We start from the raw sequence: 18929 nt of genomic DNA on the forward strand, positions 1-18929 counted from the left end.
GAAACAGGGAACACAGATTCTGCTTACTTTTATCATCTCCACTGTTGTAGGCATCACTGTCAGGAGAATGCTCTCGCCGGCGCTTAGGTGACTGCCGAGGGCTAGGACTCCCTTCATTTCTATAGCGCTTCCTAAATCAGACAAACATAATTTGTAAGATTCCAGGGGATGAAAAAGATTTCCTTGTTTTTTACTATTATTTTTTACTATAACTATAAGATATAACTGCAGGATAACAATACTATCAGAGCTATCTGTATCATACAAAGGGCATTTATTTAGCATCTTTAACAAAATTCTTCATTTGTTGAGACTTAATGATTGTGGACTTAAAATACATGGTGCCATCTCTGCTTTTTTTTTTTTTACCATACATGTAGAATCGCTCACTGAAATTCGCCCAGTTTAATTACTGTAAAGTGGTGACACAGCAGAGGATTCAACTCTACTAAAACTTATTCATCAGTTTTACTGTTTTATGATATAGAAATACCTTTCGTTGGAAAGACAAATGAGAAAACCTAGTATTGGCTTTGTGGTCAAATAAGACTTGAGTTCAACTTTTAGTCATGTTACTTATTATGCAATTTTAGGTAAATTCCTTGAAGTCATTCTTAGCTTTTTCATCTGAATATAGGTGAAAAATGGGGGTCCATCTCATAAAACTGCAGTGAGGAATACATTTGTTATGTCATAAGCCCAGTGCCTGTCATGTTGTGGGCACACTAGGAAAAACTGGTTCTAACTCACCTCTTAGAACTAAATCATCTACTTAATGACAAATTAATAAAATAATTCATATGTTCACTATTTCTTACTCTTTAAACTTTAGATGACTAGTGTTCTCTGTATCTCTGGATACTTACGTTATTCTAGTGTTTTCCTATATTTTCACTGAATTTTGACCACCTTTTTTTTTTTTTTAAACAAACACTGTTTATAAATACTATGACCAGAAGTTGAGTAACACTGTAGCACATGTACCTTCTTGATGGCTCATTTATACAGATGAGCAACCAGGTAGAAAATGAGGCCCCAGATGTAGTATGACGCCTGCAGGCCCAAGCTTGTAACAATTCCTTATCTAAAGCTCCTGCCATCATCAGGTAGCCTATTTCCCCATCCTCTGAATCTGGGCTAACCCAGTGACTTACTATATATGACAAGAGGATGTGGTGAAAATGACACCGTGTAAGTCTGGAGATTTAGGATTCAAGAGGCCTTTCAGCTTCTGCTTTTGCCTTCTTGGTATGTATCTATTATCATATGCAAAAACAGAGTTTAGAGTATTAGAGGGAAAGAGGTCAAGATGCCCTAAGCAACAACCAGCACCAACCAGCACATCGCCAGACATGTGAGGAAGGCCATTTGGGGTCATTCAGACCTAGCTGACCTGCTAGATTGACTGGAGAAACAGAGTGATCCTACATGAGACCAGCAGAAGAGCCACTCTGCTGAGCTGAGTCAAACTGCCAACCCACAGAATCATGACCAAATAAATGGTGGTGGTTTTAAACTTCCACCATGACAATATACTGAGATAACAATAGATAAAAACATCAAGATATTTATCTCATATACCAAGTTACTTTATTGAGCAGCTGACTACTAAATTTCTGGGGCGCTTGTCAATGCTTGGAATATTTAACCACAACAAGCTCCAAGAAATTCTGGCTACTGTACATTGAGATTAGAAGCATGAAAATATAATCAAAGCATAGGACTAAAAAACAAATAACAAATATTTCAGAATTTTAATCTTAGAAGACAGAGAGTTAAAGAGGCCAGAGTAAAGAGAAATAATACATATTTTGCTCTACATGTGTTAAAGGTAGTATCTGAATTTTATGTTTAATGTGAGATATTTTCTTTTAATGCAGAGTGAGGGAAGCCAGAGAGTGAACTATAGAAAACCACCGCTGCAGACTGAAGGGAAGGCAAGACCTAATGGAAGAAGCCTCCATTTCTGTGGTATGTTGTTTGTTTATAACCAAAATCCATAACAGCAATGATGCAAATGCCTAAAGCAGAGAGTGTATTCACCATGAGGCAAATGAGCTAGAAGTAGGGGCAAAGAAACTGAAGCTATATAAATGATTTTCAGTTTGTCTTAACAAATTTAACTGCATCCTCTATTCTAGTTGGCATTAAAAGAAAAAAAAAGGCCTTTAATTTGGATGTTTGGTTTTAGGTCTGTAAAACCTCAAAACTGACCAATCAGAGTCTGGGATTCTTGTGGCTATAGTGACTGGCTTAGCTCTCTTGTTTACTCCTCAAATGAAGGCTTTAACTGAGCTGACAGGTATAACCCTGGGGTCATCCTAGCCGTCATTTGGGGAAAAGCTTTCTAAGTCTAAAACTAACACATAAGAAAATAGTGCAGAAATACCATTCTTGATGCTTTGAGAATCTGAGTATAATCACATCAGAACAAATAAAAACCCTGGACTTCCCACATATCTGAGCAATAAGTTTTTTGGTATTAAAAAAAAAAAGAGTAAGAGAGAAAAGGAAAGGGAAAATGTCCTCGGTATATAATAACAACACATCTAGGTCTCCAAATAGGAAAAGGAGTACATCAAGGCTGTATATTGTCACCCTGCTTATTTAACTTCTATGCAGAGTACATCATGAGAAACACTGGGCTGAAAGAAGCACAAGCTGGAATCAAGATTGCTGGGAGAAATATCAGTAACCTCAGATATGCAGATGACACCACCCTTATGGCAAAAAGTGAAGAGGAACTAAAAAGCCTCTTGATGAAAGTGAAAGAGGAGAGGGAAAAAGTTGGCTTAAAGCTCAACATTCAGAAAACTAAGATCATGGCTTCTGGTCCCATCACTTCATGGGAAATAGATGGGGAAATAGTGGAAACAGTGTCAGACTTTATTTTTTTGGGCTCCCAAATCACTGCAGATGGTGACTGCAACCATGAAATTAAAAGATGCTTACTCCCTAGGACAGTTATGACCAACCTAGATAGCATATTCAAATGCAGAGACATTACTTTGCCAACAAAGGTTCGTCTAGTCAAGGCTATGGTTTTTCCAGTAGTCATGTATGGATGTGAGAGTTGGACTGTGAAGAAAGCTGAGCGCCCAAGAATTGATGCTTTTGAACTGTGGTGTTGGAGAAGACTCTTGAGAGTCCCTTGGACTGCAAGGAGATCCAACCAGTCCATTCTGAAGGAGATCAGCCCTGGGTGTTCACTGGAAGGACTGATGCTAAAGCTGAAACTCCAGTACTTTGGCCACCTCATGCAAAGAGTTGACTCACTGGAAAAGACTCTGATGCTGGGAGGGATTGGGGGCAGGAGGAGAAGGGGACGACAGAGGATGAGATGGCTGGATGGCATCACCGACTCGATGGACATGGGTTTGGGTGAACTCCGGGAGTTGGTGATGGACAGGGAGGCCTGGTGTGCTGCAGTTCATGGGGTTGCAAAGAGTTGGACACGACTGAGCGACTGAACTGAACTGAACCTTTGCAATGCCATGGACTGTAGTCCACCAGGCTCCTCTGTCCATGGGATTTCTCAGGCAAGAATACTGGAGTGGGTTGCCATTTCCTTCTCCAGGGGATCTTCCCAACCCAGGGATCTAACTCACGTTTCTTGCTTGGCAGGCAGGTTCTTTACCACTCTTCCACCTGGGAAGCCCATACTAAACAAAACAACTATAACTCCACAGTCCAGAGAGGACCTCTCTCTCTCTCTCTTCTTTGGTGGTTCCAGAAGTTCCTCAGTTCTAAGACATTATGAATGCTTCTGTAGCCTGCCAGCGGTGATTCTAAACTTCTAAGTACACCAAACTCATAAAGGACTATCAGGAACGGGACAAGCATTATGTCCTGGTGACAAGCCAACTCTATTAACTTGTTATACAGTGGATATGAAGGGATGGGATACAAATCCACTGGTTCTACCACTGTTAGGTTGGATTCCTGTTAAAAACAAGTCTCCAGCAGTCAAACCAATGTGCCATCAAAAATGGCTGCAATCAAACAGTAAACAAAAATTATTAACTGTATCTGTTGGATACAGAAATAAAATAATGGGAAAACTGTTACTTTTTTCCGTCAACAATTCAAAAGATGTTGCATGCCAAATATAGAAAATAAAGCTGAGATACACGAAAATGCGGAGAGGAAAGAGAATGAACAGGGTATTAGGTGCCGCTGAGAAACTTAATGTAAGGAACTTTCTGAATTCCTCCACTAAAATGTACAAGTCTGGCTCGAGGTCACTTACTTGGACTTTCTCTCCTCGTGGCCGTCTCTGGGGTTCCGGTCTTCTCGCAGATCTTCCCGCTTTTCCCTGCGGTCCTCGCGAGCTTTCTCCTTGTCTTCCCACTCCCTCTGGCGCTCGCGCTCGCGCTCCCTCTCCCTCGCTCTCTCCCGCTCGCGCTCGCGTTCGCGCTCCCTCTCCCGCTCACGCTCCCGCTCCCTCTCTTCGCGCTCGCGCTCCCGCTCTTTCTCCCGCTCGCGCTCCCTCTCTCTCTCCCTCTCTCTGTCGTGCTCCCGGTCACGCTCTCGCTCCCGGTCTCTCTCCTTCTCTCTTTCTCTCTCGCGCTCGCGCTCCCGCGCCGCCCGCTCTCTTTCCAGTTCTCTCTCTTTCTCTCTCTCCCGGTCCCTCTCCCGCTCGCGCTCCCTCTCCCGCTCGCGCTCCCGTTCCCGGTCTCTCTCCCTAGCCCTTTCGTCTCTTCTATCATCCGTTCTGTCTACTCTTCGTTCCTCTCTTCGTTCCTCACGCTCAAGCTCGTCATTCCTTCCCTGATGTCGAATTGGTGAGCTTGGTCTTTGATCTACAATGAAAATCAAGTTTCATCAGTGATTAATTTGACAGATTAAAGCTATTGTTAAGACAGTATGGCAAATCTTAAACTTTATCTGTGTATAGGGTCACACTGGCAACAAATATAAATCAGGTACTATATTTACTTTTAATCATCCAAATAATCACCACTAGATGTTTAAAAGTATTCTTTTCTTAAAGGTCAACTTTATTTGCCCTCTAACTACCGCGTTTTCTGCTCCCATCAACCCCGCTCCCACCTCCCGCTGATCCGCCTTTCATCTTTCTCTGCATGCTCCCTACCCTGCCTCCAGCCCACTGCTCCAACCCCATTTTCTGCCATCTCTACCCTTCACCTCTGATCTTCTCTGTCCCCCCAGCAGGGCCTGAGAACACTGGTGGCAAAGGATAGGGGCAGCAGGAGGTGTAGAACATAGGAGCTGAAGGAAAAAAAAAATTTCCCTCGTAAGTCACACCTCTAATTTCAGGCCGAAAATATATACACAAAGTGTAGCTACTATGTGAGGAAAATATAGAAGAACAAAACATCTGTCAGTAATTGTTGCTGTGATGTCAATTTATCATAAAATAGAATATAAGGGTACTGATGCTTAGCCATCTTGAAATAAATATAAAAAGTGTTTCATATTAGTGATCTATATTTATAAATACTAATAAACTGAAAACTTTAATCATATAATTACTCAGATGAAGAGCTGTTTTCTTAAAATGCTAAATGATGATAACCTCATCAAATTTATATATATATATATTTTAATACACGAATCATATAAACACAGACTGAATGCATGCTGCCCAATATGCCCAATTGAGCAAAAAATTAGTCTGGGATCAAAAAATGTCTAAGAAAATGGCATGAACCTTTCCACAGAGATAGCCATGTTTGAAAAGCAGGTCACTGTGCCTGGATCTAGGCTACTACGATGTCTCTATTTTCACACTACAAAGTAATGTTTACTAGTTAGTCATAAAGGTCCAAAACAATATGGCCAACAGGGTTGGTACATGAAATCTCTAGCATCAACTTATTAATCAGAATAATTTTAGGATATCTGTAGGGAAGGGGCCAATATAGTAATATTGAATTTCCTTTCTTATCACAGGTAAAAGAAATCAGAATTATCCATGCTTATTCTTTATATATCAAGCTATGAAAGTTCACAGAATTTTAAAACTTAAAACTGAAAGAAAACTAAACTCTGTCCACCCCTCCTTTCCTCCTGTTCTTCTTAGAATTTATGGTCCAAAAGTTGATTTATCAAAGTCACAGAGATGGTAAATACATGAGGCTCTCAGGACTAGAAGTCAGTTCCCTTACACCCAGCCCCTTTTTTTTTTTTTTTTTTTTGCTGAAATCAATTTAAATTTAAAATGGTTCCATGTACTATACTCTAGTTCCTGGAAAGCTATATACTCATGTCTTTGTCTGAATTCCTGGTTTGGGGGTCATACTAACGTCACAAAGCTTACAAAACAACCTGAAACAAATTCAATACTGTAATTTATAGCAATTCATACTTGAAATTTCTGATTATAGCAATGTTAGGAAATAGACTGCTTTACTCAGGCAAGCTTTTTCTGACAAATGAAAACTTATCTTCCCAACCACGCTGACAAAGTTCCACACTTCAAAGAAAATGAAAAGGAACATCACTTAATACATCTCATCTTCTGTATCCTTCCCCAAAAATGTGTTTTTCAAAGGTACACCTCTCTTCATATACTTCCTTACTTTAATGAATGGCATGCCCACTCATGAAACCCATTCTGAGTTGTCCAAGTCCCACTGTATTCAAGTACCATAAATTTCACTCTCAAAATATTTCTTTTTTCCATTTCCTCTCTCAATTCCTACAATTCATATTATTAACTTAGACTTTGGTCAGTTCTTCTTGGATGCCCATATTATCAGGGGTCTAATGTTGTCTTTGGTCTTTTTGTAGACTCTCTAATGTTTTTATTTTTAATTGATGAAAACTATTTTTTTTCCCCAACTGCTTAAAAAAAAAAAAAAAAAAGGCTGTTTAAAAGCACTTATTATAGGCAGTGAAAAAGGCAATTAAATCCAAATTTTTTAGCCTGACTTATTAGGCTATTTACAACATGGTCTATGGTCTCTCACCCATCCTTTTTCCTAGCTTCTTTCCTTTCCTTCCAATTGTAGCACACCTCTGCTCCAACCTCATGATTCTTTACTCTCCAAAGCATATTTTTTTTCCAGTCCTGTGTGTCTACACATGCTAGACTCTCTACCTGACAGTGTTTCTTTCATGGCTCCTTCTAGCCAACTCCTATTCATCCCTCAGGCCCTAATTCAGATGTCTCTTCTTCAGGATGCTTTTGTGGATTGCCTCAGAATTCTGTGTGCATCTGTCTTCTCACAGAACTTCACACAGTAGCAGTATTTATCATATCTGGTTATCTACCCTAATCAGCCTGTGAAGAACATGAGAAGATTTAAATTCCTGAGCACAAGAACAAGGTCCTGAGCACATCTCTACCTCTGACCTCTACCCATCTCCCTTTGCTCACTGTACTCTAGTCACACTGATCATCTTCCAAATTCTAGGACACATGAAGTTATTTCCCATCTCAGAGAACTGGCACATATTCTTTTCTCTCCATATAATGTTTCTACCCTCAATACCTATAATGCTAGCTTCTTTCCTTGCATTTATGACTCTGCATATATGTCATCTCAAAATTTTTCATAAGCACACTATTTAAGGAAAGTAGGTCCCACTCATCCTTTATTTCTATCTGGATCTCTTGTGTGTTTCCTTCATAGCATCCACCAATCATTTCTTTCTTCAGGAGGCATACTGTCCCTTTTATAAAGTTCTACAAGTGCAAGAACTGTTGTACTCCAAAAACCCGGCAAAGTGTGGTTGTACTCCTTAATCATTTGTAGAATTTATAATCAAAAGTATATTTCAATTGTACAAGTGATATTTACTGAGGTAGTTACAGTAAAGTAAAATAGAAACAACAGGACATGTAGTCAGAAAACCTATAGTTTGAATTTTAGCTTTAGAACTTTATTCTCTGACAATGAAAAGAATCATTACCCTTCTCTTGGCCCAAGTCTCCTAAATTATAAACACAGATTTCCTTATTATACCTACGCTCACAAATATTGAAAGATAAAAGGATTTAAAACATACATTTTCTGACTTAATACTGTAAAAAAATATTAAGCCAGAGAGTATATAAAGAGCAACTTTCAAAGTTCTTGGTAACTCAATACATATGTGGTTGAACTAAATAAGGCTGAAACCAAATGTTATACTGAATTCAGGCATGAGATGAGAAAAATCTGAGAGGGACATCAAACTAGAAAAAAAGAAAAATAAATAAGATATTAAAAAAGCATTACCAGAACACAGTGTTAGATTAAAGAAAATAAAGACTGGTGAATCAGTGTTTGGGAAGAAATCATTTCAGGCATTAACACAGATCGTATCAACTCCAGCCTCATCTGTAACTAAGGAAATCATACACATCTTTCAACCCAAACGTATTAGGCTTGCTATAACAAACTCAACTCAGCAGCGCGCATCTATGTCTCTGATCTCATCTATGCTCTCAAAAGTACAAGGTTTCTTACTGTCTTTGCTCTCCTCTTATTCCTACCCATATCAAGATGAATGTTGCCTCATATATAATGCAGCCCACTCTGAAGCATCAACACTCAGTCCCCTACTCCAAGTTTTATATGATGTTAACTTCAGCATTATAGCAAACCTTACTTTAGTAACTAGGCAAAGTTAGTAAGACCTTCATAAGGTCACAAATGCTCAAAGGCCTAACACATACTGACAATAAAAGCTTGTTTAAGAAAGTACTTATAACCCTTCTAAACTGCTTTCTAGTATCTTGCTTCAATACTGATTTAAGAGGTCTTCTAGTAGAATAACAGAAAATGTTTTAGCTTAGCTTAACATATACAAGAATATAAAGTTAGCTAAACTAAGTATTACATATTCTCAGGAAGGAACACGAATAAACTATTTCTCCAGGCAGCCCCTAACCCTATCATCACTGCCTTTGTCTTGTCCCTCCCTGGCGGTCCTTACAAGTCTGTGTATCACAGCTAGTGAGTGAGTGAGTGCTCAGGACACTCAGATGAGACGCTATCTCCTGAATCAGAAATACCTGAAATGGCACCCAAGCACCTATGTTCTTTAAAACACTGTGAGCTGTTTGGTTAAGGTAAGAGGCATACAGCAAGGCACCTCAACTCTTGCAGTATACAAGTACCTACTAATTCAGTACCTGCTCTGTTACCAAGTGAGTACTGGTAGCCAGTTATTTAGATAATCTCTACTAAACTAAGTAAAAAAAGATTATATGAATAAATAGTTTAAAATGTGCCAACGAACAAAAGACTTAAAAGATATTTTATGTTAAAAAGTAAACTGATAATGGTTGGAAAAAACTACAATTCTCCCAATCACTGTTGGTGACTATTTAATAGTATCTCAGTTAACAAACCTCTCTCTCTGTTGTCGCGACGGTCTCTCTCCCCGTGTCTTCTCTCAAATGAAGAATCTCTTGCTTGCTCTCTGTTCTCTCTCTCAGGGTATCTGTCTCTTTCAGGATAGCTGCTTCGCGTCTCCCAGCTGTCATGATAGTTGCTACTACTACTGTGACTATCAATCTGAGAACCTCTTGTGCCTCGACTTCCTAAACAAAGAATATTCACACAAATATTTAACACGTACACTTCATTCAACAAGTTGTAAGTCACAATCCTTCCTCCCCCAAAACATATAAATATGTGTGGGTTGTTGTTGTTGGGTTCTTTTTGATGAGTTTTTATATTTGAAAGTGTGATAACGTTGAAAACGATATTATATGCTGGATTAGAATACTCAAAATGTCTAATGACTGACTTGAGTAAGCTTAAGTCCTCGTTTTCCCTTCCTATAAAAGAAAGGGACACATAATGAAATCATAAAGCAAACAGACTCATTTCAACTAAGCCAAAAACAATGAAACAAAAAATAAAAACTATTAATGCATATCTAAATTACAGAAATACCATAAAAACATTTAAAATATGAATTATGGATATATCACATTGACTACACTTTATAGTGAAAACATTCTAATATAGAACCAAGGTACTTTGTTGACAGTAGGTGATACCTGAAAATTTTCATTAAAAAAATTGGGAAATGAATGTTCACAGTTGCTTTATTATAGCCCCAACCGTAAAGTACCCAAATGTCTTTCAAATGGTGAAAGGCTAAACAAACTGTGGTACATCCAGATCATAGAATATTATAAGTTACAAACTACTGATACATGCAATTACTTGGAAACTTAAGGAAATTCTGCTAGTGAAAAAGCCAATCTCAATAGGATACACACAGCAGGATTCAGTTTATGTAATACTTGTGAAATAATAATTACAAGATGATAGACATATTAGTGGTGGCCAGGGGTCAAGGACAGGGGAGGGGGTCTGAATGTGCCAACAAAGGGATAACAAAGGGAGTCCCATGATGATACAGTTGAGGATCCTGATTGTGGTGATGGTAATGCAAGACTACAGAGTCACTATGGAAAATACTGAATAGTATGGAAGTTCATAAAAAAATTTCAGAACTACTATCTGATCCACCAGTTCCACTTCCGGGTACAGAGCCAGAGAAACTGAAATTAGGATCTGAAAGAGGTATCTGTATTCCCATATCTGTATTCCCAGGTTCACTGCAACATTATTCACAACAGCCAAGACAGAAACCACCTATATGCCCAATGACAGATGAATGGGGAAAAAATGTCGTATATACATAGAATACTTTGGCCACCTGATGTGAAGAGCCGACTCACTGGAAAAGACCTTGATGCTGCGAAAGACTGAAGGCAGGAGGAGAAGGGGATGACAGGAAAAGATGGCTGGATGGCACCACTGACTCAATGGACATGAGTTTGAGCAAACTCCAAGAGACGGTGAAACCTGGCGCATTGCAGTTCATGGGGTCGCAAAGAGTCAGATGTGACTCAGCGACTGAACAACAACAGATATATATATATATATAATGGATTTCTCTTTGTTGTTTTTAGTCACAAAGTGGTGTCTGACTCTTTTGCAACTCCATGGAATAGAGCCTAGCAGGCTCCTCTGTCCATGGGATTTCCCAGGCAAGAATATGGAGTGGGTTGCCATTTCCTTCTCTGAGTGATCTTCCCGACCCAGGGATGGAAACTGCGTTTTCTGCATTGGCAGGTGGATTCTTTACCCCTGAGTCACCTGGGAAGCCCTATAAAGGATTATTCACCCTTTAAAAAGAACACAGTCCTGCCATTTGCAACAACATGGAAGACATTTTGCTAAGTGAGATAAGTCAGACACAGAAGGACAAATGCTACATGATACCACTTACATGTGGAAACTAAAATAGTCACACTCATTGAATCAGAGAGTAGAATGGTTTTACCAAGGGGCTGGTCAGAGGGGGAACATGGAGGACTAGTCAAGGGGTACAAAATTTCAGTTGTATAAGATGAGTAAGTCACAGAGACCTACTGTACAGCATGGTGTCTACAGTCGATAATACTGTACTGGAAACTCAAAAATCTGGTAAGAGGACAGATCTTATATCAATAACATTCTCATCACACACACACACAAATAACAATAGAGAGGAAACTTTCACATGTTAATGGCACAGATTTCGGTGGTGGTTTCAAGGGTATACACTTATCTCCAAGCTTATTAAGCTGTATATATTAACTGTGTATAGATTTCTGTATGTCAATCATACCTCAGTAAAGTGATTTAAAAAAAATTGCATAGAGCTACACACACATCTTACAGGTAACAGGTTTTGAGCACTGAAAGAATTATAGTATAATTCTAAATGCTTTAATTGTGATGTTTTAATAATCAAAATATCTATAAAGACTATTTTAATAATTAAAGACTAGAGAAAGAAATTTAAAAAAGACTACAAATGAGCTACATATAACATCAAGGAATGAAAAGGTAAATGTCAGATAGATGCTAAGAGAAAACTGGTTAAAAAAAAAGTCATGTCTGAGGATACAACTCAGAAAATGAAAGAGAGAAACAGAGATGGAAAACCTGAAAGTTAAGAATCAAGGAGAACACAATGGGAAGACCGAACAAATGTCTGAAAGTGAAAGTAAAGTCACTCAGTTGTGTCTGACTCTTTGCGACCCCATGTCCATGAGAAGTATTCTCCAGGCAAGAATACTGGAGTGGGTTGCCATTTCCTTTTTCAGAGGATCTTCCTGACATAGGGATCAAACCCAGGTCTCCCACACTGCAGGCAGACTCTTTACTCTCTGAGCCATGAGGGGCTCAAACATATATCTAACTATATGCTAAGACAGAAAGATTGAAAGGATAGAATAAGCTATATCATACAAATACTAACCAAAAGAAATCTGTGAGTGGGATAATCTTTTTTAGACAAAAAGATAACATTTAGGATGAACAGGATCATTCTGTAACAATAAAAGGAATAATTTGCCTTACATGTGCCTATGAGCAAAGCCTCAAAATATTCAAAGCAAAAATTGATCAAATCATACAAAAATCAACAAATTCAAAGTAATAATGGAAGATTCGGCTCACATCTCTGTAATGATAGAAAAAGCAGACTAGAAAGAAAATGAAATGCAGTTTTGAAAGCATGATTAACACACCTAACTTCAGAGACACACTTTACATACTTTGCAACCATTAAAAGCACATGCAGAATACATGAAAACTGACTGACAAGCCACAAAATAAGTCCTAACAACAACAAAAAAATGCCAAAAAACTGAGTTCAAACAGTCTCCTCCAATAACAATTAAAATTGAGGGTAGGGGATTTATTTTAAAAAGCATGACTGGAAATTTAAAATCCTATTTCTACACAACTCATGAGTCAAAGAAAAAAACCATACCAAACTTCAGAAAGTGTTTAGAACATATAAATATAATCAGACTGTCAAAGAACAGATAAATGCTCATTTATACACAAACTGTTCTCTTTTAGAAAAGAGAAAAAACAGAAGCAACACTTTCCAACACATTTTGATCTCCAAACCAAACAAAGACAATATTAAAAACTAAAACCTATGCAATGGTATGCTGGCTCCAAAGAGCCACCAGTGTGCTTCTCTTCTCATCTTCACACTGAGTGGCCTTGTTAGCAGCTCAAAATCTGCTATGGTAGGAGTAATTTATACTATGGAAACTGGCATTAGCTACAAGCCAGGGCTTTCTTTCTGAAGAGTAAGTTGCTAAATATTTACACTCATACAGTGATTATATACCAACCTCAATTATAGAAAAAGATTTTTTTATTTCAAAATTAAATTTTAACAAACCTATTTTCGAACTTTTAAAAGAAATGAAATATAAATTTATTTTAGAAATGCAAGAATAATTCTGACAGTGAAAGTGTTAGTCGCTCAATTGTATCCGACTCTTCGCAATCCCATGGACTGCAGTCCACCAGGCTCCTCCGTCCATGGGATTCTCCAGGCAAGAATACTGGAGCGGGTTGCCACTTCCTACTCCAGGGGATCTTCCCGACCCGGGGATTAAACCCTCATCTCCTGCATTTGCGGGCTGATTCTTTACCACTGAGCCACCAAAGAAGCCCTGCTGCTGTAGCTTCAAGCTATTAGCTCTTCTTTGAACCTCAGTTAAAGGTGGTCTCCTGCATTGCAGGTGGTTTCTCTACCATCTGAGCCACCAGGAAAACCTATTTAGAAGAATAGTTGTAAATTAAAAAAAAAAATTAACATAAGTAACAAGGTAAAAGAGAATGACTATATGATCTTCTCAAGATACAAAAAAACAGGCATGACAGAAGCTGCCGGCTAAGTTAGGAAAATAGGAGATTCCCTTTGCTGGTAGCTTAGCTGTAAGAAACCTCCTGACAACGCAGGAGCCGCAGGAGACACGGGTTCCATCCCTGGGTCGGGAAGATCCCCTGGAGGAGGGCATGGCAATCCACTCCAGGATTCTTGCCTGGAGAATTCCATGGACAGAGGAATCTGGCTGGCTATAACCCCTGAGACTGCAAGGAGTCGGACACAACTGAAGCGACTTGGCACACATGCACACACCCTAAACACAATAAAAAGCATCTGCAAGTGGAAAAGAACTCCCCTGCCAAGGGAGAAGACTAGGGTTTGATTCCTGGGTTGGGAAGATTCCCTGGATAAGGAAATGGCAACCCACTTCAGTATACTTATCTGGGAAAAGGAAACCCCACTAACAGAGGAGCCTGGTGGGCTACAGTCCACGGAATTGCAAAGAGTTGGACACAACTTAGCAACTAAACAAACAACAAAAATCTACAAACACCATGCTTAATGGTGAAATGTCAGCAATAATTCCTTAAAATATGAAACAAAGCAAAGAAGCCCATTATACCACTTGTAGTCAACAGTGCGTTGAAATAGCTGCTCAGCAGGTTACTGACAACAAATAAATATTACTCAGAAAGAAGAGCCAAATATGTCTATTCCCAGATGTAAATGTTTAAGAGAATCTAATTATATCTACCAAGAAAATACAGCAACATCATAATGTAAGATGAATATAAAAAATTTAATTATCATTCCATACACCAGCAATAAGCATCAGAAAATGTTTTAAAATATATCATTTGGTGTGCCTGTATGCATTTACTTAAGCACTATTAAAAACCAAAAAAAAAAAAACAGTCACTTCAGTGAAGTTCAACTCTTTGCAATCCTAAGGACCATAGCCTGCCAGGCTCCTCTGTCCATGAGACTCTACAGACAGAATACTGGAGTGGTTTGCCATGCCCCACTCCAGGGGATTTTCTCAACCCAGGGATCGAACCCGTGTCTCTCAAGTTTCCTAAACTGGAGGTGAGTTCTTTACCACTAACGCCTCCTGGGAAGCTCAAACATAAAGGATTCAATAACTTACGGCATACCCTACAATATACACTATGCACCAAAAGGAGGATGTGGCTGTTTACCAAGCTGACTTATATGTAACTATCTCTAAGATATTTTAAAGGGAAAACAGCAGTGTACAGAATATATAGTTGTTTTTTTTTTAATAAAAAATTCTTAAAAATTATATTTGTAAAACCAGAAGAGAAAGTGAATAAACATACATATTTGCTTGTATAGCATGTTCTTCAGCTGGTTACATACAAAATTGGCTAGGACCAGGTCAGGAACAGAGGGGAGGCTTTCACTATGTATCTTTTCATAGCTCTGAAATTCTGCACCATGTGAACACATTATTAAAAAGAGAATCTTCTGAAGAAAATGGCAACCCAAAAATCCCATGGATGGAGGAGCCTGGTAGGTTACAGTCCATGGGGTCGCAAAGAGTCGGACATGACTGAGTGACTTCACTTTCACTTTTGACCAAAATAACTACATCCCTATGGAAGAGAGAGACAAGAGGCATCAAAGTGTTTGAGTTTCTCCTGCCCTGTACCTTCCTTTTCTAAAGCCAAAGCTATATCCAACAGAAAGAACGTATGGAATTTGAGAATTAATGGAATCTTGGTTTATTTCTCCTTCTGTTTACTCTATAATGCCCTGAGTAATGCCTTATTTGGGGCTTCCCTTGAGGCTCAGATAGAAAAGAATCTACCTGCAATGTGGGAGATGAGGGTTCAATCCCTGGGTTGGGAAGACCCCTGGAGAAGGGATGGCAACCCGATCCAGTATTCTTGCCTGGAGAATTTCAGGGACAGAAGAGCCTGGTGGGCTACAGTCCATGGGGTCACACACAGTCAGACACAACTAAGAGACTAACACACACACACACACACACACACACACACAAAGTAGTTTAAAAGTCAAGTGGGAGACTTGATTCGTTATTGGTATACTGGCTGGGGCTAAAATTAAGGTGATCTTGTTACAGTTAACATATAGGTTGAAGCCACAAGACTCATGACCTGGGTCACAGAAAATTATCATAATGCCTTATATATCATTTGTAAACTCTAAGGCAAAATGTTGTTAAGGACTTCAAACTTGTCACTGATTTGGCATCAATCAGGTATTAACTTTTTGTAAATTTCTAAATAAAAGCAAATCTACCCTGTGGGGCCTCCAGAACAGAAACCCAGAAGCATCTGCTTGGTATCCATCCACGTGCTGATACACATGTGATTTTAAATAGAGTTCTTTAAAAAAAGAAAATGTTGAGGCTGCTGCTAATGAAAATATATACCATGGTGCTAAAATTCCACCTATAATCTATTCTTTTGTTTTTATTTCACTAGAGTTTGGGTTAGGATAATTTTGACATAAATGAAAGTCTATTGTTTAAACAGTGAGAATTTATAATACTCTGCTGTTTCTAGCTAATACCCTATAATTACCATTCAGTGTGAGTTTTTTGGTACATATATATCAATGCATAACAAAATTTTAAATTTTATAAAGCCAAATAAAATAAATGTTTTAAAAAAAAGAGAATTTTTTTAAAAATACCATTTACAATGGCAACAAAAATAGAAGTTACCCAGGAATAAAACATGCACAGGACCTTAATAGAAAAAGTTACTAATCAATAAATTTAATGTATTTGAAGTAAAAACCCAACAGTTTTTTCATGAAGCTTTAAAAAAATTCATTTTTAAAAGACAGCCTTCAGAATGGCAGAAAATAATAGCAAACGAAGCAACTGACAAAGAATTAATCGCAAAAATATACAAGCAACTCCTGCAACTCAATTCCAGAAAAATAAACGACCCAATCAAAAAATGGGCCAAAGAACTAAATAGACATTTCTCCAAAGAAGACATACAGATGGCTAACAAAACACATGAAAAGATGCTCAACATCACTCATTATTAGAGAAATGCAAATCAAAACCACTATGAGGTACCATTTCATGCCAGTCAGAATGGCTGCGATCCAAAAGTCTACAAACAATAAATGCTGGAGAGGGTGTGGAGAAAAGTGAACCCTCTTACACTGTTGGTGAATGCAAACTAGTATAGCCTCTATGAAGAACAGTGTAGAGAGTCCTTAAAAAACTGGAAATAGAACTGCCATTCGACCCAGCAATCCCACTGCTGGGCATACCCACCAAGCAAACCAGAACTGAAAGAGACACGTGTACCCCACTGTTCATCGCAGCACTGTTTATAATAGCCAGGACATGGAAGCAACCTAGATGTCCATCAGCAGACGAATGGATAAGAAAGCTGTGGTACATATACACGATGGAGTATTACTCAGCCATTAAAAAGAATACATTTGAATCAGTTCTAATGAGGTGGATGAAACTGGAGCCTATTATACAGACTGAAGTAAGCCAGAAAGGAAAACACCAATACAGTATACTAATGCATATATATGGAATTTAGAAAGATGGTAACGATAACCCTGTATATGAGACAGCAAAACAGACACAGATGCATAGAACAGTCTTTTGGACTCTGTGGGAGAGGGCGAGGGTGGGATGATTTGGGAGAATGGCATTGAAACATGTATATTATCAGATGTGAAACGGATCACCAGTCCAGGTTCGATGCATGAAACAGGGGACGGGATGGGGAGGGAGGTGGGAGGGGGTTCAGGATGGGGAACACATGTACACCCGTGGCAGATTCACGTCAGTGTATGGCAAAACCACTACAATACTGTAAAGTAATTAGACTCCAATTAAAATAAATTAATTTATATAAAAAAATATATATGAAAAAGCAAAAGGTTAAGAAAAGCCAAGACAACTATGAAGGAGAAGGTGGCGGGCCTTCATCTTACTGTGAAACTATAATAAACCAACAGGCCTATAGAAAGAGTAAGAATGGTCAGAACTCTGCAGCAGTGTTTTGGGGAGGGGAGCAAAGTGGGTGGAGGAAGAGAGATGTCAAAGTTGACCCAGTCCAGGAAGTGTGGAGATAGTCAAATTCACTTAGGTAGGTGGTTATTGATGATAATGGTGATGCCAAATTCTTTTTAGAGGAAGGTAAGGAAAAATGGCTCAAGATTCTGACATGGGATGTTTTGAGGTGGCTTTGAAGCAAGCACAAGTACTGAAGAACACATGAGTCAGTCATTTCTGACACCACCAACTTTGAAAGTCTATCGTTTTAAGTTCCATTTTAATGATCATTTTATCATATATTTACCTATTTATTAGAAATTACTTCTTTTTGATTTTTTTTTCCTGATAGCAATTTTCTTAGTGTTCCACATTAACCAAGATGGTAGCCATGACTGGACATAATTCAATTGGGGGGGTGGGGGGAGGGGTCCCTAAGTCAGGCCCCGTTTATCTTCTGCAATTTTAGCTAATAATTCCTACTCAGAATTTATAGAGAAGATGATAAATGCAATTAATTGAAAATTACTTTGACAAAGTGATAATGAATGTCAGAAATAAATCTTAGGAGATTTCATAATTTCTGTATGAACATACAAGATACAGTTCACTGACAAGTCAAACACCTTACCCTTTTCAGGCATCTCTGGAGCTCTTCCTCTACTTCTGCCCATCCGGTCATTCCTAATCTCACTTCGAGACTCATTTCTGGAGTCATTCCTTATTTCAGCGCGAGAACTTTCTTCCCTCAGATGGTTTCTGCCATAACTTCGGGATTCTTCCTGATAGGCGTCCTCCTTTCGATGAGCATCTCGACTTTCACGGTCCCTGTAGTCGTGGGCATCACGAGTAGACCGAGAATCCCTGGGGTCTCGGCTCTCTTTGTTATCTCTGCTATAATCTCTCATCTCTCTGGAGTCCCGAACATCTCTAGAGTCCCTTAGTTCCCTTCGGTCTCTAGTATCTCTGGCATCTCTCCGATCCCGCCCATCTCGAGGTTCTCGGTCATCCCTGTGGTCTCGAGAAGAGCTCTGATCCTGTTCATACTCTCGTTCTTCTCTTGTGTCCTTTTCTCTGTCCCTTTTACCTCTAGTCTCTGTAAACATAATTTAGGAAATACACTGTAATTCCTTTCACAAAACTGTAGGAAACTAGACAATGTATTCAATACACAGCTTTAAAATTTTTATTACAATGGTAATTCATGTTCTTTACAAAAACTAAAAGGAGAAAACATGGGCAAATAAGAAAATTAAACCTATCTGTAAGCTAAAATTCCAAAGGTAATTTTATTAACACCTGG

At 38.7% G+C, this 18929-nt stretch overlaps 1 protein-coding gene across 5 annotated transcripts in view; it reads right to left on the bottom strand.

Moving 5' to 3' along the window:
* ZC3H13 (zinc finger CCCH-type containing 13) overlaps positions 1–18929 on the bottom strand; it is a 102358-nt gene that overhangs the window by 15624 nt on the left and 67805 nt on the right. For 4 of the 5 annotated variants that reach the window (XM_005896746.3, XM_070380278.1, XM_070380277.1 and 1 more), the window contains exons 10-13: positions 18258–18722; positions 9308–9499; positions 4250–4802; positions 28–131 (exon numbers count right to left, since the gene is read on the bottom strand). In XM_005896746.3, the coding sequence (XP_005896808.1) occupies positions 28–131; positions 4250–4802; positions 9308–9499; positions 18258–18722 (1314 nt within the window). Of the gene's footprint in view, positions 1–27; positions 132–4249; positions 4803–5148; positions 5233–9307; positions 9500–18257; positions 18723–18929 lie in introns of all 5 variants that reach the window. The other variant, XM_070380279.1, reaches the window with a different exon arrangement.

This window comes from Bos mutus, chromosome 12, assembly GCF_027580195.1.
Source record: "Bos mutus isolate GX-2022 chromosome 12, NWIPB_WYAK_1.1, whole genome shotgun sequence".
Taxonomy (NCBI): Eukaryota; Metazoa; Chordata; class Mammalia; order Artiodactyla; family Bovidae; genus Bos; species Bos mutus.